This window comes from Lepisosteus oculatus, chromosome 6 (assembly GCF_040954835.1).
Source record: "Lepisosteus oculatus isolate fLepOcu1 chromosome 6, fLepOcu1.hap2, whole genome shotgun sequence".
In the NCBI taxonomy this organism is placed as follows: Eukaryota; Metazoa; Chordata; class Actinopteri; order Semionotiformes; family Lepisosteidae; genus Lepisosteus; species Lepisosteus oculatus.
Window position 1 is genome coordinate 15821885 of NC_090701.1, and position 27513 is coordinate 15849397.

The window sequence follows — 27513 nt, forward strand, 5'->3', positions numbered from 1 at the left end:
TAATTTGTGATCCATATTTATAATTTCTGGGTGGTTACATATGTTGAGGAAACCCATTTAATAAAGAATAAGAAAATTTCCATCTGGTGATTACATATGAACCAAGGCTTCAGAGGCTTTCAGAGACTCTTGTGAGAGGTGAGATAATGGTTTGTTTTCACTTTTTATATGATTCAATTTGTTTTTTCATGCCATGCTGTACTAATGTCTAAAGGACAGTGGAGAACAGAAATTTATGCGAGGATTTGGATGAGATCCATAATGTCACAGAGGCAATGTACAGTAAGTCAGACAAGATCAGGTCTCAAAACCACACCCATAATAAATGTTCACACACTATACAGGTATATAGCACATTTTGCCAAAGACCATTGAAAGACCAAGGAAATTAAGTCATCTACCAAATTTCTGTATAAAACATTTTGAACTAAAGTAAACCTAAGGTACTGGATTTACACTACACTGTACTTTTTCCCTTCAAGTTACAATGCCGTTTCATCTAAGAGGTAAAATCCAGAAATAATTTGTGACTCAAAGCCTCACTCCTTTTTCAGTAACCACTTTACCCTTTAAAGCTCTGACAAGATGGAAGGTAACATAGCAGGCAATGGACACAATTCACCCCATGCATTCCTATTTAAATGCCTTCAGACAAATGACTATTTGATCCTTTCACTAACACTGACTCTCTTATCACATTCTTCTCCTGATTTTTAATACATAATGCTGCTCAACCTTCTCTTTTCCGGCTCTGTCCTTTAGAAACAAATTATATTCATATTATATGTATACCAAAAATATGCAGCTCCTAATGATATTATAGTTCATAACTTCAGCCTCTTGGGAGTTATAACTTTGAATGAATTTGGAAATCGTGACTCTTTATCGACTATGTCCACTGCCTCAATCTAGATATCAAAATAATTGAAGAAAGAACAACTGCAAACAGTTTCCTATCGAACACAAACTTATCAGCACTGCATGCTGTCCAGTTCTCAGAATTCACATGCAAAGTGAAGTAAGGCTTCTCTGCTCAACTCAGGCCCATACACTTCCACTGCTACTTGGAAGCTTCCAGTCACAATCCGATAGTGACGAAGCTTAAACCAGAAGTGACCTACAGGACACACTCTACAATCTTAACAAGCTCCTTTACCAATTGAGCCACTCAGGACACCATACAAGTCTCTCTTTCACTTCTTCATACTACTTTGTCTAAATGTTTAAACTGAGCTTCCTACCAAGTGAAAACAACCCTCTTCTGAGGCTAATGGATTCCTCACTACTCCAGGGATCATCAGTCTTCTCACTTGCCTCTGATCCTGATCCACCTCCTGCACATGATGGAACCTACTGGACACAGCGATCCCAGGATCTGCCACTGCTTTGCTGTCTGCAGACCTTTGTGTTTAACTTTAGTACATCTTACAGTAAACCAGGTAAATCTCCTAATCTGTTCTGAAGATGCCCCCTACCTGCTTCTAGTGGGCTCACAATTTCTCTCTTACACAATAATCAATGTCACTAGATGTATTGTAAGTTTTAAGAATCATTCCATCTCCAGTTGTAACTAAATTATTTTTATTCAAAGTATGGTGATGCGCGGTGAAATATATCTAATGCAAAATAATTATACATAGAGAGGAAGAAAAGTGTTTGTTGCCCACAAATGAAATCTAACCTTATGAAAGGGTGGTTAAATTAAACTTAATACCCCTGCTCTGGGACATACTAAATGTTTCTAACATCATTTCATTGGACAAAAATAATTAAGCAAATTAACTGACAAGAACATCAGCCTTACAATCATAAGCTGCCTCCATTTGTATGTGTAAAGCAAAGGCATCTCAGGCGACAGTTCTTGGGTCCTCCAGGCACACCTCAGCAAAGACAAACAACTCTTCAACACTGCAACCTGACCTCCGTCTCCTCGCCAACAAAACTAGGCCGACTGCTATCACACGTCTAAATATCTCATTATTAATTATATTTTTACCTGTTAACTGCTGTTTCTGTTTCATATATATGCCCATTCATTTACACAAATGTCAAATGTATTTTGATATATTTGCATAGATACAGAAACATTCATACTTAGCATTGCAGAACTGTTTACCTTTTTAAGTCATCTTCAAAGAAATGCCTTCTGAAGACATTCTCATTCTGAATTAGTTCAGAACACCAGTGGTAAAAAAGTATGCTGGATTTTTTTTACTGAACATTATACATTTTAATTAAATAAATTAAATGTTTGGTCCCTGTAATAATAACAGTAATGCTGAGTACCTTTAGACAAACAAAAAAATCATATACAATGACTACATACATTAGAGTATGACATGACTCCATACAAATACACATTTACATACATATAGTTAATTAGTTTACCCTTTTTTATTTACTTCTACTTTGTCTGGACCGATGATTTGAGTTGGTACTAACCGCTCTAAGTAGCACTATATCCTTTATGACACATTTGCTAAAGATCTGTCACAGAAATGCACATCACTGTATCCATAAGTCTGTATGTACTGTAAACGTTTAAATACATTAAGCATTACAGGTAAGCTTTCACATTAATTCAAAAATAGAATGGCAATGGATATCATTTAAAAAAATGAGGAAAATGCACATTTGTTATTAAACTACTTCACTGACGTCTTTAGTAACAATCACATCACAGCTATCACTTATTTGAAAGTTTTGAAGAAGGGGAAGTCCATGTATTGAATTAACTAAAATAACAAGTATATTTTCATGATGTTATATACCCGAGGTTTCTTAAAGAACTCAGTGAGAACATTTCCCCTCATCACCAAGATATGACATCCTCAAGAGTTCCACAGGAACATTGAAAGGAAAGATACAAATTTTCCAATGCTGTAAAGAAATCAATACATGATTAAACACTGGGTATTAAGAAATATACAGTATGTCAGTAGTGTGGGACTCTACAGATTTACTAATTACTACAGTAATTATGACACATTTTATGAAAAAGAACTTAATATACTGTATACCTCTGATAAAAAAAATGCATTTTAGGACATGAATAAATTTGAAGGAAAAATGTATGTATATGGATTGTTTTATGCCAAAAAATGGAGAACTATAAACCACAATTAATTATTGTAAGCAGTGTCATCCATAATGTCAGGACATTTAACTCATTAATGGAAGTCTTTACGTTTCCACGACTGCTGGGACAAGAATCAAGCAGGCGTTGTGCATGATGTGGCCTGCCTCCTTGCGGAATTCCTTTTTCACCCCCAGGTACCTAAAACACTGACAACATCTTTGAACCATAAATTTAAGAGCTGCACAATCTGCCCTTCCACACTACATTGCCACTGATACCTTTCAAGTACAACACAAATGTAAACAGTAACAAGAGCTATGAGCTTTGGTGGCCTGTAGCTATTTGTAAACCCAGTGTCTGCACCTGACAGTATAGTCCAGTGAAAGTCCAGATTCATTTACTTGACTCACAGCTATTCAAAAGAGTTGCAGTATTCTTGAGGGAGTTTCTATTTTTGTCTTTTACCTTTGTTTTATGCTTGTGACAAAAGGCTGTACTTCTGTTGAGCAGCAATATAGAATAAAACAAGTCATAATCTGGATCTTTTCCCTTTCTCTCTCGTATCTGAAAAAAAATATCCCTTTGCCAAAAACATTTTCAAGAAACATCTCCGGGAATGCGCCCATTTTAAGAACCATTTAATTCATAACTCAGTCAAGACGGACTCAGGCCAAGTTGGCAAATGCTGCCTGGACAACAAAGAGGATTTTCATCATCATCATTACAATAATAAGAGTGCTGTAACAAGCATGCCCTGTGGCACAGTACCAAGGTTGTCATGATCTAAGGTGGTATGGATGAAATCTAGAGAATGCTTTTGTCTTCAGCAGGAATGACAGAATGAATTAAAGGTTGCAAACAGAGCCCACACTGCTCACATATGGAATTGACAGTTTTAGGTTTCTGTTGGTCTGTTGGTCCTAGTTGACTAGTTCCCCTATAAGTCATAGCAGTACCACTGAACTGCACATCTTTGCATTTTAAAATGAATAAGGACTTGCCAGTGTATCTGCTGTGTAAAGATTATGTGAACATTAAAATACTGCTTAGCTATTTTACAGGATCATAACCTGGAAACGGATATACAAGTAGAAAACAGAAGGCAATCTGTGGTCACAGCTGAGACTTTGGGCATAGCAGAGAGTCTTTCTGTGCTGCTACTAGCTCTATGAAAATAGAGGCTCACTTTTGGCCAATACAGGCAAAACTTAGATGTACAAAATTATGTAATTGTGCAAAAAACATACTCTTGGAAGGAAACAAACATCTAAATATAAAAATAAATCAGGACTCTGAAGACAAAAATAGGCTCGGAAGAGAAAGGGTATGTGGGAATTGTAAAGTGCAAATACATATAACATTTGCTCAAACAGCTCTAAAATAAAGCTTCTTGAAACACGGCAGGGCATTGAGTTCAACAACATAGCTTGAAAGTACCGTATGCTGCAAACACATACAGTACAAACCTTTGTGTAAAAAAAGTATAAGTTCTTATCTGAACTTTCAGCATGTGTCCTCTGGTTTATATTTTGCTTTTAATTCTGAATAAATGAGACTCAGTGCCTTTACGGATTTTAATTATTTGAATCAGTCAGGTTCTCCTGTCATCATCCAGACTAAAAAGGTTCAGTTATTTTAACCTGTCAGTGGAGGACATTCCTTTGAGTACAGAAATGTATCTGATTGCTTTTTTCTGCACTGATCCCTGAGTAGCAATCTTTTTTGAACCAGGCTGACAAAATTTTGAAAAAAAAATCTTTTAGGTTTCCAAACGTGTATTGCACAATTTAACATTTTAATCTAAACATAAACATACATTTCTTTAATTTCAATTATAAATTTTTTACAGAAATGTAAGATAAGTGCAGTGCATATGCATGATTTAAAATATAAGATGCTGTTTTAAACAGTTGTACTTGAAACTCTTCATTTTAATGCTGAAATCCTGCCCTGTATCTTTCAACAAGGAGCTACAATAATACTTTTTTTAATTAAATTTAAATGCCTTTTTTATATATAAGAAGACCACAAATTCAGATCAATCTGAATCTTGTATTAAACAAGACCATTCTATGTAATGAACACCAGTTGCCCTTAGAAATTAACAAAGTCCAAGTCTGGTTTGGATTATGGGTTTAAGTTCTGAGTATTTTTCTTGAGACTCTTAAAAATTATATAAGAAACTTTACCCCTTCTTGAACTCAAAATCAAAAGAATTACAATGAATTTACACATATTATCAATCTTTCAGTTACAGATAAATGCTACAAGTCATGTGTATGGCAGTGTGTAAATAATTCACAGTTGGATGGAAAAATAATAGAGTACTTACTGAATCCTAGGCTTTCAGAAAGGTTTTGTATACGCTTGGAAAATATTATCTAAGAAATATACAAAATGTAGTTTAAAGCAATTGTTTTATTTAGAATTTGAAGAGAATGTGCACATTTGTATCCATAACAACACAGCAATCCGAGAATTAAAGTTCATTTGTTCAGCATTATCTTTTAAATTAGTTAGCTTCATATAACAACAAGGGGGTGGTGGGGACTGAGTCATTACAAAAAGTATGATTGTAAAAATGTTGTTTTTTACTGTATTTACTACATAGTACCTATTCAGAAGCATTTCATATCAATGTCATTGAATCCAATGAAGAACAAACTAACGTAAAAATAAGACTAAATACCAAATCTTCTTATCCTTATGGTCATATATCAATTTTATAAAAATAACAACAATAAAATGATGTTACTCAAAGTAGTGAAACTGAACAAGTACTTCATGTTAAGATATGTTGATATTCAGTATGACTAAAAAAACCCAACATATTTTAAAGAGAACACAATTAAGCAAAACACTCATTAAAATTACTCAAATTAAAATATTTGAAACTCTGACATATTACCAAATGATATTTTAAAAACATTTGTAATGAAATGAGAGTTGTGGTGTCCAGTATTAAGAATACAAATATACAGAAAGTACTATTCATGTAACACACATTTTTAACATTAACATAACATTTTAAAATGAATAGATATAAACTAAATTAATTAATAAACTGAAGGAACCTGATCCAAGATAATACACATCTCCTTAATACATTTAATAAAAACTCTCATGGTTCACAGATGCTCTGTATGACTTTAGAAACCAGTTCCTCTTTCTTGTCCCTTGACTTCACAGAAATGCCATTCATCTTAAGCCAGGCTTGCAGAGTAGCTGAATTAAGCTTCGAGAGCTGCAGAGACAGGCAAGCATGTCAAGCTGAACTTACAGTAGTAGAAAACACCTCTCTGACCAGATAATGGGTAATGCCCCCATATCCAGGTGGAAATTTATGGGGAAAGGAGGGATAGTACTGTATTTTTGTCAAACACATAAGGACATGCTTTTTTTTTACCTGAATCAATGCAATGTCAAAGACTTTGCTATGCACTCAAAGAAATGTACAGAGAAATCTCCTTAGAAGTAATGACATTTCTTAAAGTTATTCAGTTTTCTTACTGTAGTCTTTCCTATTTCATAAAATATACAGAAACGTAAATAGAAACACAAAACCTTTCGCTGCAATTTAAAATGAAAATTGTGATGCTGTTGCAGGCAAGTGAGCTAGAAAATGCTTCAAGAAAAAAAACACAGAACTCTAATTGTTGTGGTGATATAATCAAATTCAAGTGTTTTTTTTAAACAAACTAGAATATAAAAAGGATCTGAAATGATCAAATGTAGCATTATTATAAACAACTGATCCTGGGGTACCATTGTATCTGCTTTTTTCCTTAATATGTCCAGCTAATCTCTAAACGTCCATTGCTCACTGATCTCACTGATACCTATAATTGATCTACTTGTTGTTTAGGAACAAGTAATAGGTTTATTCCATGCTGAAAAAAAGAAGAGAGAAAACACAACGTTTCGGCCATGGAGCCTTCTTCAGGTGTCAAGGCATGGAATAAACCTATTACTTGTTCCTTTGCAGCCTACGCATGCTGAAGCAGCTCCCCACCTGAACTACTTGTTGTTTCGATTTTTGCTTTGTTTCTGTCCTCATACCCAAGTTTCAAAAACGTCCAACATACTGCAGCATTCTTTTCAGTAACCTGGGCATAATAATCATTCTCATAACAACAATGCAAACTGTCCTACAATAAGCATTTTGTTTTTCTTCTGCAGAGGTCCAAAGCTACAGATGCAATAGCTTACTTGAACAGTAAGCAATTTTAATTCGACAACAATAAAACTGTAAATATTCTGCTGTCATTATGCCTTAATACTTTTGGCTCCAGTCTACCACCTATGAAATCAGCAGACATTCCTGTGCAATGAATCAGGGAATATTCTTGTTTTATAAATAAAGCTAAGAAGATTCATATTGTTTTGCTTTTTTAACAATGAGCACAATCATTGTGGGAGGTCTTTCAAAAGCTTGCTTAAACAAAGGCAACTATGGTAGTAAAGGAGTAATTTTGTACCTGATTGCTCCTTGCATACTCTTCCACATCCACATCCTGGATAATGGGTCTTGATTTCTTACTTGTATACTCCAGCCCATCTCCCTGTTTAACAGTAAATTGTAATATGTAACCACCTCAAACAAACAACATTATTCATACACAAAAAGACTTCACCACAAACTATAATTCAATGTGCATCAAAGCACTGCTACAAAATTCAGGCTCCCCATATCTAAAGCACTTTTTCTCCTTCAGCATTCAAAAAGATATGCTGTATAAGTTTAAAGGAAACGGGAATGTGTAGTTTAATTTTAAAAAGAAAAAAGAACTACCTGCATTTATTCTTTGTTTCTTTTCAGAAGACATTTGCCTGCTGGTTCAATGTTCAGTGACATTACCATACCAAGATTTATCATTAAATTAATTATCTAAAAGAGCTGTGGATTATTAAAATGCCTGATTGTTATAACATCTCCGACTAAAACAATTGAAAAAGCAATTGTCCTACAAGAGAAGGAAGGATCTAGAATTGCAATTAGCCTGTTTTGCAAAGCATATACTGTATGTTTACAGCAACATCAGATCCAAAATGTATTAAATTAACACAGCATGACATCAAAATCAAACTACAATCCTTACATTAGGAATATGTTTGTAAAATGCTCGTTACTACAGTAAAGCACAGCTCCATCAATATCCACCTTTACGAAACTATAAGGCAATAATATCCAGCAGAATACAGTATGTAGTATTCCATGCATGAGGTATGCCATAAACCTAAAACTGTCACTCATTGGTGTTATTATATAATTATTCTAAAGGCAGTTTAAACATGGGAATAATAAAATCCATTTGGAAAGTCAAAACCTAAACAGTAATGTTTACAGCTGTAATAAACGTATCACAACAGAAGGAATAATGACACTATTTGACTTTACTGAACCTGATGAACTTTACAATACATAAGTATTTTTGTATAATTGGTCTCATGTAGCTACCTCTTTTTGAACTTTGTTTTCTGATTTCTTAGTTCCTTGTGTTGTCTTACTTTAATATAATAATGTGTTAGTTTTACGCTTTCTAAACAAAACAGAAAGAATAACACAACGTGTCTTATAAATTTACAATGTGTTAACAACCTTTCATTTGTCAGATATTTGAGATTTATAAAATCTTATTACCTGATTGTACTTTAATGCTTCTATGATATATTTATTAGAACTGTGCCTGTACTTGACAGTTAGCATTTGTACAGCTTTTACATTTCCATAATATTTGAAAGGTACAATATACATTCACTTTGAAGAAGTCAAATATGGGCAAAGGATCAAAGTCAGTGTGCCAATTTTGTATTTATGTTTTCAATAGTCTAGCCACTTTAAAAAGGAGAACCAACCTCTTATATTCCTGGAACACTTAAAGTGTAAATATTACTGCTACTGTTCCTGGGGCATTACTATTATTAGATGCTTTCTGAACAAAAGTAGGTTTGTTGTTGTTTCAGATTCCTATAGATGAGATAGAATTCCATATTTAGTTTTCTAGAACTTTTTTTCATTGAGTTGTCTCTTTGATACTTCTGAAATTCTCGGCCTTGGAATTGGAATAGATTTTTTTAAAGATGGAATCAACAGTTATTCATCAATTTCAAAATTCCAATCTTCAATCAAGAATAATTTATCAATTTGGCTTCACTGCTACAATCTATGCATCAGAATATACTAATTGTGGAAATAATTCCCCAAATCTAATCTAATCTGTTTACCTCTCTCTATATAAAACAGTCTGCTGCAGTGCTTCGATGACATAACCACAATAGCTTAAATTATTAATCATTATGGAAAAGACAGACTGTTTGAAAAGATATCCCATATGTTTAAACATTCAGAAAGGGTTTATGCCCCTTAAAATAATTCCACTGCTCTATAAATCTATCAAAACACACCTGAGAAATTATTTGGTTCCTTTTTTGCTTCTGTGCAAGGCCTGTGCAGGCTTGGATTGCCAGGTCTGCTTTGCTGTGCTGGAATCCACTTTGCATGAACATAGTTGCTACCTAATAAAAACAGTTAATGCACAAAGGTTAAGAAAATAAACAGCATCAACTCCATCATAAATTAAATGCTTTAGTGGTGGAGTATTAAAAGTTATACCCATAAAATTACCTCATCTCCCCATGTTTTTGAACTACCAGCTAATCACTAGGGCAAATATTTACATAGGGCAAAAACCATATGTTTTCTTTAAATGAGTGCAGATGTTTGGCTTTAGTAAATGAAAATATTAGAAAAAATCCTAAGCATATTCTATAATCAATGGTTTACCATAAGAATGATTCTAGTAAAAAATATTTTTTAAAGCTGCAGAACATTAAAAAGCATTTTTTTCACAAGGCAAGCTTTTCTTTCAGATATCTCCACAATGTTTTTTTGTGTTTCTGTAAAATCCACCTAAAAACTAGGTGGATTTAGTTCTCATTCATAAGTTACATCACTGCCTGGCTAGTTACAAACAATTCGAGATTATAAAACTGATAAATGAGAAGGTGTTCTGTGCCAAACTCATGAGTTTAAGAACAGTCTGTTTTGTTTCATTCAATATGTAGCCCAGCTGTATGCTTGTACAGGTTGACTTTGCAGAGGCTGTGGCTTGCCATAACCAGACCAGTGTCAGTTAAGCCAGTGGCATTCCTACAAAAAGCCCATACAAGACCTGAAGCCAACAGTAGCAGTGTACCCACACAAAATAGATTATACTGACAAGCACTCATCCTTATAATATATACACTATATACTGTTCTATTTACTTTTAAAGCACATTCATTTGTATTCATGTCTTAAAAAATTATGGTCTTTGTAAAACTAGGTACAGTTGCCAGGAATGTCTTTCAAGAACATTAAAGGGGATTCTTTCATTTTCTCTGTACTGTTGATTCTGAAAAAAGGAAAGAAGGTACAAAACCATGGTGTATTGATTTCGGTAAACAGCTTGTCTTGGCTTTAACAGACGCTTACTACTTGTATATAATTGGTTGAGGTGCCTCTATTTATTTAATTTGTTTGATTTACAGGAGTATTTTTTTAGACTTTTATTTGTTCTATTTTTTTGCTTTCCTTCTCTAACTGCTTGATTGAAATTGCTCACACAGACGCTTTCTGTTAGAAGTCCTTATTTTGTAAGCATTATCTGGTTTGAGAGTGTTTCTCTCAGAGTACTTGTATGTTTGTTTTATTCCTTCCAACTTTGTATGATTCACTGGGATTCTGAAACAACTATTGATCAAACGGTGATATAGAGCAAAGGCTATGACCCACAAGTTAAAAGTGGATTGTCCAATTAAGAACTAAAGTCATTTCTCTGTGACAGAAACAGAGAAATAACTATTTCAACCTCACCACTGTTTTATAAATAAATGTAAATCTAAAGGAAGAATTACAATGTTTCAGAGATAATACTGGGAAACCTTAAAGACAATGAACCTTAAATAGATTAAGTCTAGCATGAATATTACAGCGAGGTGTTTTTCAAAGAAGACACTGACAATAAGCTGAGTAAATAAAGTCCTACATTAAATAATATTAGCATAGCAGAGGTATATGCATTAAAGATGCAAAAAGTATAAAGTAAATGTCCTGGGACCAGTGGTACTGTATTCTACCTACTATACTGTACATAAGGAAATGAGATGTTATTCATCCAACAGTCACTCATAACATGTGTGGTAAGGTAATGAACCCTATAGACCAGTTAGTTTGTAGTTCCATTTATTATTATTTTTTGATTAATTTGAGTTCTTTAACTGAGGAGTTCTCTAGTAGTGAAAATTAGGACGTGATTAATCTGCTTCTGGAAAGAAATGTATTACTATTTAAAACATAACCCTTACTATTTGAAAAGGACCAGAATCCTAATCTTTTTTTCTCCAAGTATATTACAGTTTCCCTCTAAACTCTTAGTGTTTGTTTTGTTGCCTCTTTTTAAAACAAACACCCTACAGATACGTCTGCTCTTGTAGTGAGGCAGTGTTTGAGACTAAGATTGAACTAACATCTGAATGAATATTACAATATTAAATGGGATCCTGGAATGTTTTATGGCACAAGTGGGGTTTTTTTCTGTTAAAGTCTACATACAGACTGAATCAATTTCTTTATCCATTGGCTCAGATTTCATGCTTTATTTAGGCAAGGGACAACTGTTAGATTTCTTTAAATCTTCCTGTGTTTAAGGCTGAGAAATAATTAGGTAATTAGACTCTGAGGGTGCTCTTGAGCTCATGTGGACTCCACTACTCTGGGGTAATTCTCACTGACTGGAAAATTGGTAGTGTAGCACCCATCCATGAAAAGCATGACAAAAGAAGAGCCAAAAGAAAGTACAGACCAGTATGTCTTTCCTATACAATAACTAGAACTAAACTAGAGGAGCATCTATATGGAATTATATAATTTTTAGATGATACTCAACACGGATTTAATAATGTAACGCTTACGGCCGACAGGCACTGTGTAAGAGCCGGCGTACCAGAGCAGGTGACGTCACCGCCCTTCCCTGTGATAGCAGGACAACGGCTACTGGGCTGTAGAGAGATCTCTCTTTGGCTCACCGGGCTGGGTCGCTGCAGAGTGATGCAGGAGTCCCAGGTTTGAGCCCCTGATGGTGGGGGGCTGACCTAATGCGGCAAGGGTGCCCACCTGAGCCCCCGTTGCGTTACATTGGTGTCAGCAGTGGGATGGGATAGCCCTTCGCCAGGGACAGCGATTTGAGCGGGGAAGAGTGTAACGCTTACGGCCGACAGGTACTGTGTTAGAGCCGGCGTACCAGAGCAGGTGATGTCACCGCCCTTCCCTGTGATAGCAGGACCACAGCCACTGGGCTGTGGAGAGATCTCTCTTTGGCTCACCAGGCTGGGTCGCTGCAGAGTGACGCAGGAGTCCCGGGTTTGAGCCCCCGACGGGGGGGGGGGGCGACCTAATGCGGCAAGGGCGCCCGCCTGAGCCCCCGTTGCGTTACAATAATATTATGACTTGTTTACCTATTTTTTTAGTTATTTGAACTACAGGCAGCATATGGTATATTATATTAAGATGCTAATCTTCACACATTGCATTCATCTTCTAGAGATCGTTAAGAAGCAATTAAAAAACCAAATAATGTTGATTTGATTTGAATGTTTAAAATTCTCAGTCGTTGACAACGTAAACCCACTAGATTTTTTCAGAATCAAAAATGAAACATGAACCCGAGTCCACAGATGGAAATTACAATTAAATTAAAGCTAGGAACATGAGGTACTATCAAGCAAATAAAGTTAGATGGGTTTAATCATTCTTAAATAACTTTTTGTCTCTGATTTCTTTTTTGCTAATCATCCTTAAAGACAACATGGGTTACACAAGAAAAACCTTTATACTGAGGAAAATGTGTCACAGACAAAAAATGCTGGATTATACTTACATTTCTATTGCTAGTAAGAACTGGAGTAGACGTGGAGAAAACATTACTTGGGTCAACCTGCAGACATTTCTCTTCAGGATTTTTCCTCAGTGAGGTATTCTTGATAAACGGGCTTTCCATATCTTTGTTGCCAGCGGAAGAAGAAAAAGATGAAGGGTGCCCTGAGTACTTCAGAGTGGAACTGGGCTGCATTAAGTCAGGTCTGGAGGTTCCCACTCCAGGATTTGACCTCTTGAAAGAGGATGTTGGGGGCCACTGCAAAACTGCAGCTTTAGCTAAGGGTGTAACAGCAGGCTGTGTTTTTGGTCTTTTTTCTGCTAAGATTTTTGTGACATTGACTTGTTGCTTTAAAGCCTTATTTTTAAAGATCGGGACAAGTCGGCGTGGCTGCTGTGTGGAGGAAGTAGAGGTGGGCTTGCTTTCAGAGTGAAGGTCTGGTGTTCGGTGTTCTGTGTGTTCCCCTGCAGCTCCCACGACATACGGGGAGCTTCTGGACTCCCTTTCCTGACTGGGTGGCATCCCCAGCACAGCATCCCTCCTGGGCTGTGGAGCTGCTCTGATAGGAAGCTGATATACAGCAGAGCTGTACTTCCCTTCAGCTGTAAGATTCACTGGTCTGATCGATAACCCCTTTAACAGAGAAGTAAAATGCCTCATGAAAAAAATGCACAGATAAGCATAAACAAGAATTATAATAATTATACTGCACAATTTTTCTTACAATGAGAGTTTTCAAATTATCTTTTTAGAAGCTCAATCTAATTTGATGTATATGTTGTATTTTGAGCAGCATTTCACAATGTGTAAGCATATCTATGACTCAGAATAAAAGAAGATAATATTTAAAGTGGAAGATCATTTCTGTTTGCAATGGTTCCACAAACTATTTTTATACTTACAACCACATTCATGTAAATTATTCTGTAAATTAATGCATATTAAAGTATATTCAATTCTCATTTCTTAACAAATTTGTGACAAAGAAGACAATTTAAACAATTTAAAATAAAAAATAGATTCAATTTTAAAATCTTACAGGCCTCACAGCCATGTTATTTAAGCTGAAAACCTGGCTTCATACCAGAAACAGCTTGATAAGGTTCTTTTGAGCTATCTACTATCTAAAAATAGATGGATTGAATGGTCTTATATTTAATCATTCTTTAAATAACTTTTTTGTCTCTTATTTTTCCTAAATCATCCTAAAAGAGAAAATGGGTTGGTATACATTTACATATACAGAATATTACTAATGCAGCAAAATTGTATCATTTAAAGCAATCTTTATTAGACAAAAAACAAAGCACTTTGGCAGAAAATGTTCCTTAATCCTCTGTGCTTTATTAATGTAAGGAAATGACCTCATAGAATAGTTATTCCAGCTGAAACATAGGGCTTATTATTTTTATGATTCCTTATAATGCTAAGTATGCATTTTCATCTCATTTTGTATTGAAACTGCAATTTTCTTTTTTAAGTGAACATGACAATTAATATTCTAATTAATTTCAACACAATTAGGTAAACACAATCAACAGATATGTTCAAGCTAATAATTATGAATTTCAGGAGAAAAGGTGGATGAATTTTAGGATCCAAAAAGGTACAGGGCAGCTGAAGCAAGGAAACACATAATGTTTTTGTCAGTTATTGTCATGAACAACAAAAGACAACACAGAACATCACAGTAACAAGTAACATCACAGTCAAGGTATGGAACTAATCTGCCAAAAACAATATACTGTACAGTATGTATTGCAATCTTGGTTAAGGTTTTCTATTTTCATATTATTTATGATTTTCAGAAATACATTTTAAGGAGAGTTTTTTTTAAGGCAGTCAGATCTGGAATGTCTCAGGTACTGACAAACAAGTTTAGTTTTTACTTGCCTCACCTTTGTACTTACGTTGTTGAGGTTGCTTGTGAAATAGCAAGGTTTACTTGTCATCTGCACAGCAAAACCACAGATATTTTCCATGTTAGCCTTCAGGTCTTTAAGAAATAAGTTAAGCACCCCATCTAAATCAACTCTTGAAAAACACTGCACTGGCTGACTTCGGATGCAGCATAAAGGGTATCTAAAGCAGGAATTAAGAATAAAACATTACAGTGGATTAATGACATTTAAACCCTATATAATATTCTTGTCCATTCTGTAGATCTTTCTTTAGTACTTGGAATTTATGTTTTCTGCCCTAATCTGGCAGTACTGCCCATGAAAATGTTTATTTCCCTTACTATGTTGTTCAAATAGCTAACGACATAAAAAGGAAGCAAGAGTTTTACCATGAAGCACCAATTTAAACCACTTGTCTCTATAACTTTACAAAACAAAACTGATTTTGAGATTCATTTTCTTCTCATTCCCCTAAATGCCAAAATTCAATATTAGTAGACATTAGTACCTAGCCGATCCTGTTGTAGCTGTTTCTTTTTCACAATTCTGAACCAGCTTGACATTTGCTTGGATGTAATCATGCAGAAGTAATGCAATGCCAAACACTGGGTTATTATACATTTTGTCTTACAAGCTTGTAAAAAGGATACGTGAACAGCCTCTCTCCTACCAGTTTGAAGTAAACATTGCAATATACTTCATTTTCCCCATTGACAGCAGGAATCTTATAGCCATACTGAAATACAAGGAAAGCAAATTAATAAAATGAAAACATGTCTATAATAAAAAATAGTACTGGCAGGTTATGTTATCACACAATGTAGACATCTCTTTCTTACCAGTATATTCCAGTGTTTCTGTATTTCTGTGTATGACTCGAATGGACACACTGATGGTAGCAGATGACTGATGCTGATGATCTGGCCCATCTTCATACTGCAAAAAAAGAAGTCTCCTATGATTCTTTAAGTTTCAACATTCATAAACATTAATGAAAAAGTTATTTATTATGTTTATAAATGTGGCTAAAAAAATAATCATTTTTATTTCTTACTGTAAATTTAAAAAGTAAAAAAGAAAAGAAAGAAAGCTATAAAAATAAAATAGCAATTTATAATAAATTAGAAAAATGTAGTTTTATAAGGACATGCTGTCATACTAATACACATTGTACATACAATAAGTAAGATGTACAGTATGGTATAGCATCCAACAGGACCAAGCAGGATATGGGGAGGGACAGAAGGCAAGACTATGATATTTATAAGAGCAACTCTATGGGCTAACTAAAAGAAACGGTGGTAGAATATGCTGATGCTGCACATACCTTATGTTCATGATAACTACACTAAGCCAGAAATTTCAATTGCTTTGCTTGTTTAGATTTTGGTTTACCTATTTTTGCATTTGGTACTTCTTTTAAAAAATACTAGATGTCAAGGCTATCGTTCCAATAACTTCAGCATACAGAGCTTCTTGTAGTCTTTAACTTCTTAATAGTTTGATCAACAGACACATGTCAAAATGACAATTTCTGACACTCAAAATTTGACACAGGCTTTATACAAATTACAACTCCCATTCAGCATTTTAAGAAATTAAAGCAACTTTTAAAACATGCCTTCTGATAGAAAGAATACAGAATACACAGAATAGACACAGAACACATGAGTTTCTTAATACAAGTCTGGGAACCACTGATGTAAAGTACCAAGACTTCTTTTACATGGAAAAGCTTCTTCCACAAAGTAGGAAGGACATTTACAGCTACTTTACTTTTTACATTTGACCCGTAACATAAACACATCTTATAGTTTTTTTAAAGAAAAAAAAACATAAAAGCCAAATATCCAGGTAAGGTAACTTTTCTGACCCACAACTGAAAAAAATAATAAAAACATCTCTAATTGAATTAGAAACCCACCTTGGTAATATGTAACACCAGTTGTTAGAAATTGCATATGTCTGAATTTCAGCATCTCTGCTACTGTAGAAATTCTTCACGGCATTAGCAGAAATATCAAAGTCTTCAAGCTGTTGGTCGATTGTTGAAAACATGAAAAACGTTTTTTTTTTCATGACCATTCTAATTATCTGTTATTTGCTTCTACAACTTTAAACATCCAGAAAAAAAAAAGTTAATTTAGACAATGCATTGTACAGTATAATTATTGCTCGGAAATACACCAAAATGTGATTACTAGTGGGTCACTCTCAAGTGGCCAGGAAATGTTTGTGAATCCCTCAGGAGGATGTGTTATCTGCTACACAAATAAAAAACACACAAAGGCTGCTGTTTTCTTATAACTTTATTGTGCAGACTGCTTAAACATCTGTTTGCAGATGGCAGTTGTAAAATCAGTTTTGAAGCAAAGATAATCAATCTGAAACTTCCCATCTGCAGCAGAAAAAATGAACTTTTCCTCTTTGTCTGAGAAATTCGTGCATACTTTTGTACAGTTGGGACCATTATACTGTTGTAGATTAATGTTTTCTATATAGCCATCAATACAAAATGAGTAGATGGAGTGAGCACAATGTTCTCTTTCTATGACAAAATAAAGAATGCAGATTTTGTATTACTAAAACCCTTGAGGTCCTACAACATCTAAAACATACAGTATCTGCTGCAACCTTTGCCTGAGTGTCTGTAAAAAGCTTTATTGTGCCTGATCCCTGGTGGTGATATTCCTGTCTGTGCATTGCTCGATAATGAATAGGAAATTGAAATATGTTTTTACTGTGTTTCTTCCTTAGTGAAGCATTGTATTAAAAATAATTAATTTGCCATTTTCTTTTCATTCTTCTACAGACTCTTAATAATCCTTTCCTGGTCTTCTGTTGTTAGAGTACTGGGAAAAATGCATTCATTTTAAACTTCTCCCTCTCAAACTAATATCTTTTTAGACTTGTGTATACATGTCAGAATATTGTTTTAGCTTTTTTTAAATCTTAGTTGGTCTGTTTTATATATTGTGGTAAGTGCCTTCTTTACCCTCAAATTTTCTGATTTGATCCACTAAAGAATTCAGGCCAGTGCTTTGTTTTTTTTTCCTTCAGTTAGTGCTTCGATTAATTTATTACATGATTCAAGCAACAGAATTTGAATTGACAAAGCACTCGAGATAAATTAAATCCTGTTCTCAAAGATTCTGCTTTATAAATGCAGCAATTTATTCTACCAGCGCAAGCTTATGAAATTTAACCTGTATTTTTTTAACCCAGTCACATTATGGTAGCTAAAATGTAGCAAAATGACATTAGCTTGGTGATGGTTGTGGTGGTGATGGTGTGGTAACCAGTATTGTGGTAACCTGGAAAAAGGAAGCACTGCGGTACTTGTGAATTCACTGAAGATCACAGAGTGGATGAACAGTAGCCAATATGACCATGTGACCTGCCATGGGAGAAACACTGAAGTCCACTTCTATTGTGAATAGTTGCCTATTTTGTGTCTTGTCTGTATTAACTGTGGAATTTACTTTGCACTATTTTAATTTATTGGCTGTTCATTTCTTTTAAACCAAGCTGTTGAAGGAAGATTAGATAAGCCATGAGACCTTATCTAGTATTATGACTATTGGAGTTCATCATTTAATTTTTATAAATTATCTGTACTTAAGCAGTGTTGAGGCTGACGTAATGAATTTTAAACATATAACTGTCTTTTCTTTTCAAATCCCCCCACCAATACATTTACGTTATTATTGTTGGAAATATATTTGAGATCTTAACTATTAATGAAAAACAGAGCATGACCTACAAAACCATCCTAATAACATACAAACTAAAACATACACTGTAACATAAAAAAATATAATTCTTTACTTTTGCTGGTGGCAGACGAATGGATTTGGCTTCTAAACATATGCAGAGCTGGGTTTCAGTGGCATTTAGTTCCATTACTGTAAAGAGAGAAAACATTGATTGATGTAACTTAATGCACCTTGGTATACAGGTACCTCACTTTAGTGCTATTGGCCTTTTACTCATAACTTGCCTATTTGTAAACTTGAGAGACCAAATTTCAGCTAAATTGTGGTCAAGGTAATCTCCATTAACAGCACTTCTTTCTAAATGCTATAAGAACATGAGAATAGTCACAAACAAGAGGAGGCCTTTCGGCCCATTTTGCCCATCTGGTAGTTAGCAGCTAATTGATTGAAGAAGCTCATCTCGCTGCATTTTAAAACAAACCACGATATCAACCTTAATGGCTGAATGGCTGGGAACCTTGTTCCGTTTTCTCACAACCTTTTGTATAATAAGTGCTTCCTGTTATTTACTTCCACTTCCACACACAATCATCACTTCTGTCCTCTGATTGGGCATTCACTGTTTATTCTAAAGAAGTCCAAGGGTGCATTTGAGGACTTTGAATACTTGGATCAAGTTTCGTAGTCTTTTATTTTCTTTAGTCTTTTTTGGTAAAAACAAAAAAGGTTTAGTTCTTACAGCCGGGCAGTGTAGGACATTTCCTTCAGCCCCAGAATGTATCTGGTTGGTCTTTTCTGAACTTATTCCAGACCAACAATATAATTTATATGACATAATGACAAACATTCCACACAGTAGAATTTTTCCTTGCCAAAAACCTGAATGAAATACCCACTTAATATATCAGTCATTACCATTTCATTGTCTATAATCTTCTCATCAATTACCTGAATACATTTTTTTCCTTTCTTAACTGTTTCTGTTTACAGTTGTAGTGCCAAAACAATTTTTGTTTTATTTCTTTAGCATCCATTGTAATATTCCTTTCCATCTGTCTCCTTGCCTTTACCTTTACTTGCAATTCCCTGTACTCATTATCCTCAACTGGATACGGTTATTTAGAACTTTATTAGCTTTTTCTTTTCCCTTACACTTTTTCTTAATGATTTTTTATTAAAATGAAACATTTGGAATACTGTTTTTTATGTTTGATATGTTCACTCTGGGGATAAATTTGTCATCCGCTTCAAGAAGGATGTATTTGAACTGAATCCATATCTATTCACATTGAAATTCTTTTAAGCTCTGCCTCGTTCTTTCAAAGTCTGTTTTTTATTTGCACTCAACCTGCATAGTTTCAAAATAAACTCTAAAGCATAATATATTATGATCATAGTTCCTAAATTTTCTCCCACCTCTGTTTGCCTCACTCTATCATGATTGTTTGAAAGCTTAATTGTTTTCTAGGTAGGAAGTTGTGATGACTGCCTATAAATAACAACATTTTTAAAGATGTCAAACAGCCATTCTGTATATTTTCATTTCAGCAGCTTATAGTGTTTTTAAATCTGACAAAATAACTTACCTACAGCATTAAGCCTCCCACTTTCTGTTAAAAAATCTGTTCCTGGAAAAAAAGAAAAAAGCAATGAGTGTTTATTTTTAATCGAGATGGAGATTAACATTTCAAATTGGCTATGTTGAAATACTGACTTTGTTTTAGGAATATTCAATGAATAATCAAGCTGGTTTGGATGACAGCTACTGTACAGTGGAAGGGAATATTGGTTTGCAAAGTTAACTTAGGAAGATTTTTGCTGTTTAGAAATTTATAAGAAAAACAAGACATCTTCTACACTAATGATCTCGGTGGAAATAAAGCAGTGATTCAATTCAGATTCAGTCAATTGTACGTCACACTTTTCCCATTAATTTAACCACAACAAGGAAAGTAAACACATAAAAATCACTTGATGAGCAAATCCTTCTTAGTGCCCTTGCCCAGTAAGACATAGAATCAACATTAAAGGTTGATCTGCATATGGAAAATTAATTCACTGTTGCCAATCAGAGGCCAATAGAATTCATGTCTAGATTCTGAGGCTGCTGCAGAAAAAACTGAGGTAGGTTTTGGTACAATTGCAGGGTTAACTTTTGAATGAGGAACAGAAAAGGATACACTTCTATTTTTTACAGCAACTTCTGGCCGATGTTTCTTTAGGATCCAATTCAGTCTGCCACGTGGACAAGTGGAATGCCAAACTTACAAAGAGAATAGATACTAAATAGTATTTCAAAAAATTTTAACATGATTGAAGAAACATCAGATAGAGGAACAAGTAAAAGGTTATTCCAGGATGAAAAGAAAAGAGATGACTGACACTTGTAGAAGACTCCACAGCCAAAATGTTATATATTTTCTTTTCAGCATGGAATAATCCTTTACATGTTCCCTTGCAACCTACGCTTGCTGATGCTGCTACCTACTTGAACTACATTAGTAAGAGGTTTGTTAAAATACAGAGATATACTTATGTGTATTTAGATGTGGTTCCCACTTTGAAATACTTAGCTGTTAAAGCATGTGCACATGCACTCAATATGAACTGAACAGGAAAATGTGGCAATTGCATGTGAATTGCAAATATTGTAAAGCATTACATAAAACACTTTTTATAATTATAATTATAATAATTATGGCATTATTATTTTACCAAGGATATGTTCAAAAACTCTCATTTTATCTAAATGCCATTTACCTGTGCTGTTTAGCATGCCCTAGTTACAGTAGTAATACACTTGTCATTGCTCCAATATATTAGTACAGTATTTCAGTTACAAATAGCATTGTATACTGCCCTCCGGAACCTTTTGATTAAAATGTTGCGCACTGAGTTAATAAACAAACAATACCAAAAGGAAGCTATGGCATAAGAACTATTGAACTATATGGAAAATAGCACAGACGCTGGTGCAGGATAAGAGAAAATGTTCTGGAAGTTAATTTTTTTTTAAAGTTTTGTTCTTTTAGAGACTTTAAAAATGACGCATTATTAAACTATTTCACTGGTTTCTTTTTCAGATCATACAATCACAATTCTGCCACCATGTGGCAAAAGCAGCTAATCCAGGCCCTATACAAATGTTATACAAAAGAGAAACTGCCTCTTTTTTAAACTACACATAATATCTTGAAAGTTTCTATCAAATCAATGAATTGGGCAGGGCCTAACATCCAGAAAATTAAGAAAGGTTACTATTAACATCTAACTGATCTGTGTGCAATGTTTGAAAATGTTGAATATTTGAATCAAGTCACCTTATATACTGTATACTGCCATAATAAACTGCTTATTGTACACAACACTAATATCAATGAAACTAATATTTCACAAATTTATAAAGATATCATCCAATTTTACACATGTATATGCTGTTATCAAACTTATTTTATACATTCCAAATTGTGACAAAGGAAAGTGTTGAAGAATGTCACGCCACAGATACCTTGAAGCGCACGTGGAAAGTGAAGACCCAAAATATTCACAAGATAACATCCAGTAACTGTAGTATTTATGACAATACTTTAAGCTACCATACAATCACAACATGATAATTTCTGTACTAATACTGAATGCAAAACAACAATGTTGTTTGTCTTCTCTTTACATATATTAAAAATTGCAAAATGCATTCTCTCACTTTCTTCACTGAACCTCTTCATCTGAACCTTAGCCAAACTATCTAGAGGCCCGGATTGTAGCTTTATCCCTTCTGACAGGAAAGGACTGATCCTGACAGGACTAATCAGGAGTGTGCCCAAGTCCCTTTTCTCATAGAACTGACTGACTAGTGTAGATAATTAGCCTACCTGCACATCTTTGGGAGGGGGGAGGAAATTTACTACATGTGTGCACAATGAGAAAAGTCACATGAACACAAGGAGAACAGACAGGCTCCACACAGAACGACACACCAGCCCTGGGACAAACCCAGAACCTTGTCATGAGTCATGAGGGAGCAGCTCTGCCTGCTTTGCCACTGTGCCACCACCTATGTCCTTGGCAGAACGTAAATTAACAAGGAAGGAGGTCTTGGCAAATTTCTTATTTGCGCACTGTGCACAAATGGTCATCATTGTGAAGCGCATGCTGAACGGCACAGGTAAGCAATTCACTAACTGGTCAGTTCATGACTAGGGGACACATCAAATAAATCCAACCAGTACAGTAAAAGACAAATGCAAAAACCTAGAATATTGTTTGTTTGCTTTCTAGTCTTAAATCTTACTGTTTATTTTAATATCTAGTTAATGGAGGTTTTGAAAATACGTAAATTATCTAAGACAGAAAATTAAGGCATGATTCTGAATATTGCCAGCTTCTTTTCACTATATGACATGTTCTTTAATTTCAGCATTACTGATGCAAAAGCAAAAAATTATAAGTAGAGTTAAATATAAGTTTATCTATTATAAAACACGCAGTGCATATTTGACAATATTCACAAAATATAATGAATGGCTATTTTTCCTAATGATCACACTAAGAGTTATTGTTTCCTACACAGTTCAAGGACAATGACCTTGATTTCTTCTTCTCTTTTTGACCTATAGTTCAATGGCCATGCTCATATTTCTTTGGCTTTTTTTTTAACCAAGGACATAAAAAACTGGAAGTAGGAAAAATCATAAATAAGTCCCAGTAAAATGCTCACTCTGACACAGAAATAGAACAGTGCAAGGGAGTTTCTTGAAGCTTCACTGGAATTTCCTTAACTCTAGAAAAGCTGTTAAAACAACAGTAGTACTGACTGCAGATGTATCTGTATTTCCTGTTTACATATTTTAAGTAGAACACTGAGTACTTTCTAAGTTAGCAAAGCCACAGGCAGTGTTTTCATGTTACAATACCTGCAATGAGAAACTGCCCTGCCTTATTCCACTCTGGAGCCATTTTAGCAGTCAAGGTATATGAAAGACAAGCCTTCAAAATAGCAGGCAGGACTCTATGTGGGGTACCCATCTATCAAAAGACATTGGAAAACCTGTAAACAGAATATTCTTGCAATGTATACATATACAGTATGTGTATATATAAATTTATATATATTTATATCTTATTATCTTATTTACATCCTGTTTTAGATTTTCTAATTCATCTTTTCCCCTGGATTCAGAGTGAAAAATTCCAGATTCACTTCACTGCTGCCTCCCTTCAAATTACCGCTTGTCCAGGTTTTCTTGCTAAGTCCAATCAATAAATTAACCTGGACCAGTATGGAGTATGATATTTTGTACTAGTGAATAAAATCAATATGTAGGACATTAAATGCACAGATGCTGAATTATTGTGTTGTATACCTTTATGGTAATAATATCTTGAGTTCTTAAAGGCCTCAAAACATAAATGTCTATGCAAGTTTACATATCTATATAAAAGAAAAAATAAATTGAGACAAACACACTAATTCCTATAATGCATATTTCAGTTCACTATTCCAAAATATTAAAAACATTTTTTAACAAAAGATTTTTTGCCAAATAGACAAGACTTTATAGATACTTGAAATTATAAAGTTAAACTTTATCTTGACTGAACATAAAGAACATCTTTTTATCTAAGTAAAAGGTACTGTAAATATAACCAGAGCAAGCTCCTAATGTTATTGTGCTGAACTACTGTTATTTAACTAATTAACTACTGATAATACATGCATAAAAACTCTCCTTCAATAATTAATTTGTGTATTTGAGAAAGAAAGCTATACTACATAAGAATTCAAATAAATTGTAAAAAAATGCAGCTTTAAAAGCTTAAGCTACAGTGCTCAGTTTGTTCCAATTTCTCCTCATCAAGTAAAATTCTACTTAATGGCTAACAGAAAAGAAATGTATTACCTTTATTTCTCTTTTGCACATCTTATTTTATCTGGTTCTATTTGCATCTTTAACAGTTTATATTTACTTTATATTTTACTTACACTTAATTTATGAAGAAGTTTTACTTTGTTTTACTTTGGATTAAGGTCCAGTCAATGAAATAAAAATGTACTGTAATGAAATACTTTTTAGATTTTTATTTTCCGGGAAAACTAAACTTTGAACAGTCTGGAAAACATGTCCCCCTATTGTTTTGAAAATTAAAGAATTTTTTACTAAAGCCTGAAAGAAATAAGCACAACATTGTCTGTGTTAGATCATGTTAGATCAAAAATAACAAATAAAAATAACATGAAGCAAGACTTAATGTGAAGTCCATATGTGAATGATCAATTAAAAACGCCTTCACAGCTGGGAAAACCATTTTTTCATCACAGTCACTGAGCTCATCCACATAAGGTTAAGTACAGTATTAATTTAAAACAAAACATGAAAGATTCTTACCTGTAGACTGTGCCTCTGAGTGTAGGCTTGGATTATTCCAGTTTTGAAAAAGGTTATCTGTTAAACACATTTACTGGTAATTTAACTACATTTAATCACAAGAACTGAATATAGGAAAAGCAATGTTATGAAATGCTTAATTCATAAGGCTTTGTTTTGTCTGAGCTAATTGAAATGGTTGTTTTTCAATTTGTTACGAGTTTTACCTCTCATCATCATAGGCAAGCAAAAATATTACAAGTGACTTAAGCTAAGAAGAATAATTTTTACATCACATATAGATATGTGACAGGCAGATTGGGTAGACAGATTGATGGATGGATTGTGGGCTATGAATAAATTATCTCATAATTAGGATTACTTTACTTGTACTCCTCTAACCCCTTTGCTTAAAATATATATACTGTAATTTCCTGGGGTATCAACATCAGATTTTGTCAAGCTTATGGTGTGACATTAAAACAGCACACTTACAGCCATTATCACTGTGATTTCACCAAAGGAGTCTAATACAGGAGAGGCAAGGAGTTCCGGACAGAGGAATAAAAGCTCTCTAAAAAGGGACATAAGAATTAATAAATGAAATACACAATTCATCATGTCTTAAGCCTATTTATTAAAAAAAAACAGATAGGAAGAAAAACATTTGTTTAAGTCTTTCTATAGAAAGATGTGTGCAATAAGCATCTGCTGCCTTTTCACACTCCAACTAATTTATCTTTAATCTAATTATCTTCATGTCTTCAGCCAAAAACAAAGACTAAGAACCATGTGCTCCAGAACCAGACAAGATACCATTCCTCTATAGAAGAAAATACCACAGAACAAACTTCAGAAATTGTTTTTATTTACTGAACCTATACCATAACAGGCTGACAGACATAATGAATTACAAAACCCATAGGAATGGAAAGACAAATTTTGCATCATGTAAGGCTAACTAGAAACAAAGCTGTCAGCATGCTTAATTCAATATACTGAATTTACAAAGTACTGTAAGTGATGTAGTTTACTTCAATCAATCCAGGTTTTTATGCTCATTTCATGATCTGAAAACTTTGCACAAGGGAGACTACAGAATAAAGAAGGTTAAATCAGAAATATATATAAATGACTTGAAAGCAAAAAGTTAAGGACCTGCATATTCTGATCTGATTGTTTCTGGTTTCCCCATCGTCAGGGTCACAGAGCTGAGATATGTTTACACTACACAGCTTTCGAAGGTCAGGCAAAGTGATAAAGAATAAGGACTGCACATTACTTCTGCTCATGGTCCCCTGAAAGAAAGTGCAACATCAGAAAAAGACATGTTTTAATGAAAACCAAAGATAATGCACTTCAAAAGCTAAAAGGTGATACATGTCTTCAGGAAAAACATCATATCCTTTAGAAAAATCTAAATCAAGGTCCATTGTTTTTTTAAAGAGAGTTGCAGAAATTCTGTAGTTTTGCTCTTTTAATTACAGTTTCAAGTCACAGTTTAACAATCGCTATAAATCTGTGATGTAGTGAATGTTTCAATGTGCAAGTCACCTTCCTCAAACTCTTTCAAATCTAGACTCAAAACCTTCTTCTTTAGAAGAGCCTTTACTCAACTGGTTCTGTTATTAACCCCCTCTGCTCCTACTGTATTCATTACACCCAACCGCTGTCTCATCTCATTGTGTATTTTCATATTTCATATCTTGTGTATTTTTAGTCTTGCTGTTTGTGCTACTGTACTTTAATGTGACTATAAAATTGCCTGCTTATGAATCGGAACACTATTTAAAGGCTACAAAGTTTTTAATTTCAAAGGGTCTCCATTAATTTATATTAAGAACAGCTTGTGTTTATTTTATGGATTTATTTATGCTCAAAAAAGCCATATTACATACATTTTTTAAAAACTATTACACGTTAAATAAAACCACTATACAATACCTCAAGCAACGTGATTAACTTGGTCTTTGTATCCACCGAGGCACTGATTTATGAATCGAAACCTGACGCTTAAACAAAATAACTAGGACAGTTATTATTCAAATTATCCCACAGCAGGTTTTTTTACATAAGCAAAATACCTGATACCCTAACCTACCAAACTGAGGGCTTCAGTGTAGGTTTGCGTATTCTAAAATATTCTAAAAAAAGTTTTAGAGCTGCAAAAGAGGTGAAATTCTGGTTTTACTAAGAAGACAGCCGTACGTATTTTCGCTGAACTTTACGTAAGAATGAGACGTGTTTAAAATAAAGCTCCCCGACAACCAGTCTTCCTCACCTCACAAAAGACTTCAAGTTTGACTTTCTTGACTAGAAATACCGCTTCTTCCTCACAGAGAGAAGCTGCGCAGTTTGTAGAACTGGGCACGTGGTGCGCCGCCTCGTGCAGGAATTGGGCTGGAATAGCGTTTTAAATTAAGAGTTTGACTTAAAACAAACACTGAATGTGGAACTTGGCTGTAAAAACTATTTGTTTGTAATCTTTCTTTGGAAGTTCCAGCGTGTACAAAAGAGAATTGCAAAGGACACGGCGAA

General features: G+C 34.3%; 1 protein-coding gene across 3 annotated transcripts; it reads right to left on the reverse strand.

Moving 5' to 3' along the window:
• Window positions 1-5496: 5496 nt before the first annotated feature.
• On the reverse strand, window positions 5497-27351 carry c6h18orf63 (chromosome 6 C18orf63 homolog). 3 transcript variants are annotated; one of them, XM_006634495.3, is made up of 15 exons: window positions 27257-27351; window positions 26134-26273; window positions 25471-25549; window positions 24997-25053; window positions 23524-23635; window positions 20197-20238; window positions 18723-18799; window positions 16819-16928; window positions 15734-15830; window positions 15545-15630; window positions 14904-15075; window positions 12997-13626; window positions 9485-9595; window positions 7558-7641; window positions 5497-6323 (listed from the first exon to the last, which is right to left on the reverse strand). In XM_006634495.3, exons 2-15 carry the CDS (start codon window positions 26265-26267, stop codon window positions 6201-6203), a joined length of 1914 nt encoding a protein of 637 aa, XP_006634558.2. In that variant the 5' UTR covers window positions 26268-26273; window positions 27257-27351; the 3' UTR covers window positions 5497-6200. The 3 variants fall into 3 exon arrangements, with proteins under 3 accessions (XP_006634558.2, XP_015210130.2, XP_015210131.2); XM_015354644.2 differs by having other exon boundaries at window positions 14892-15075; XM_015354645.2 differs by having other exon boundaries at window positions 14892-15075; window positions 26920-27346.
• Window positions 27352-27513: the final 162 nt, after the last annotated feature.

Coding starts and splice junctions, on each gene's coding strand:
- c6h18orf63 (XM_015354644.2), bottom strand. CDS start 26,267: ATGAGCAGAAGTAATGTGCAGTCCTTATTCTTTATCACTTTGCCTGAC. Junction 23,636..24,996: donor CTCAGAGGCACAGTCTACAG/GTAAGAATCTTT, acceptor GTCTTTTGATAG/ATGGGTACCCCACATAGAGT. Junction 9,596..12,996: donor TTCTTACTAGCAATAGAAAT/GTAAGTATAATC, acceptor TGTTTTTATTAG/GTAGCAACTATGTTCATGCA.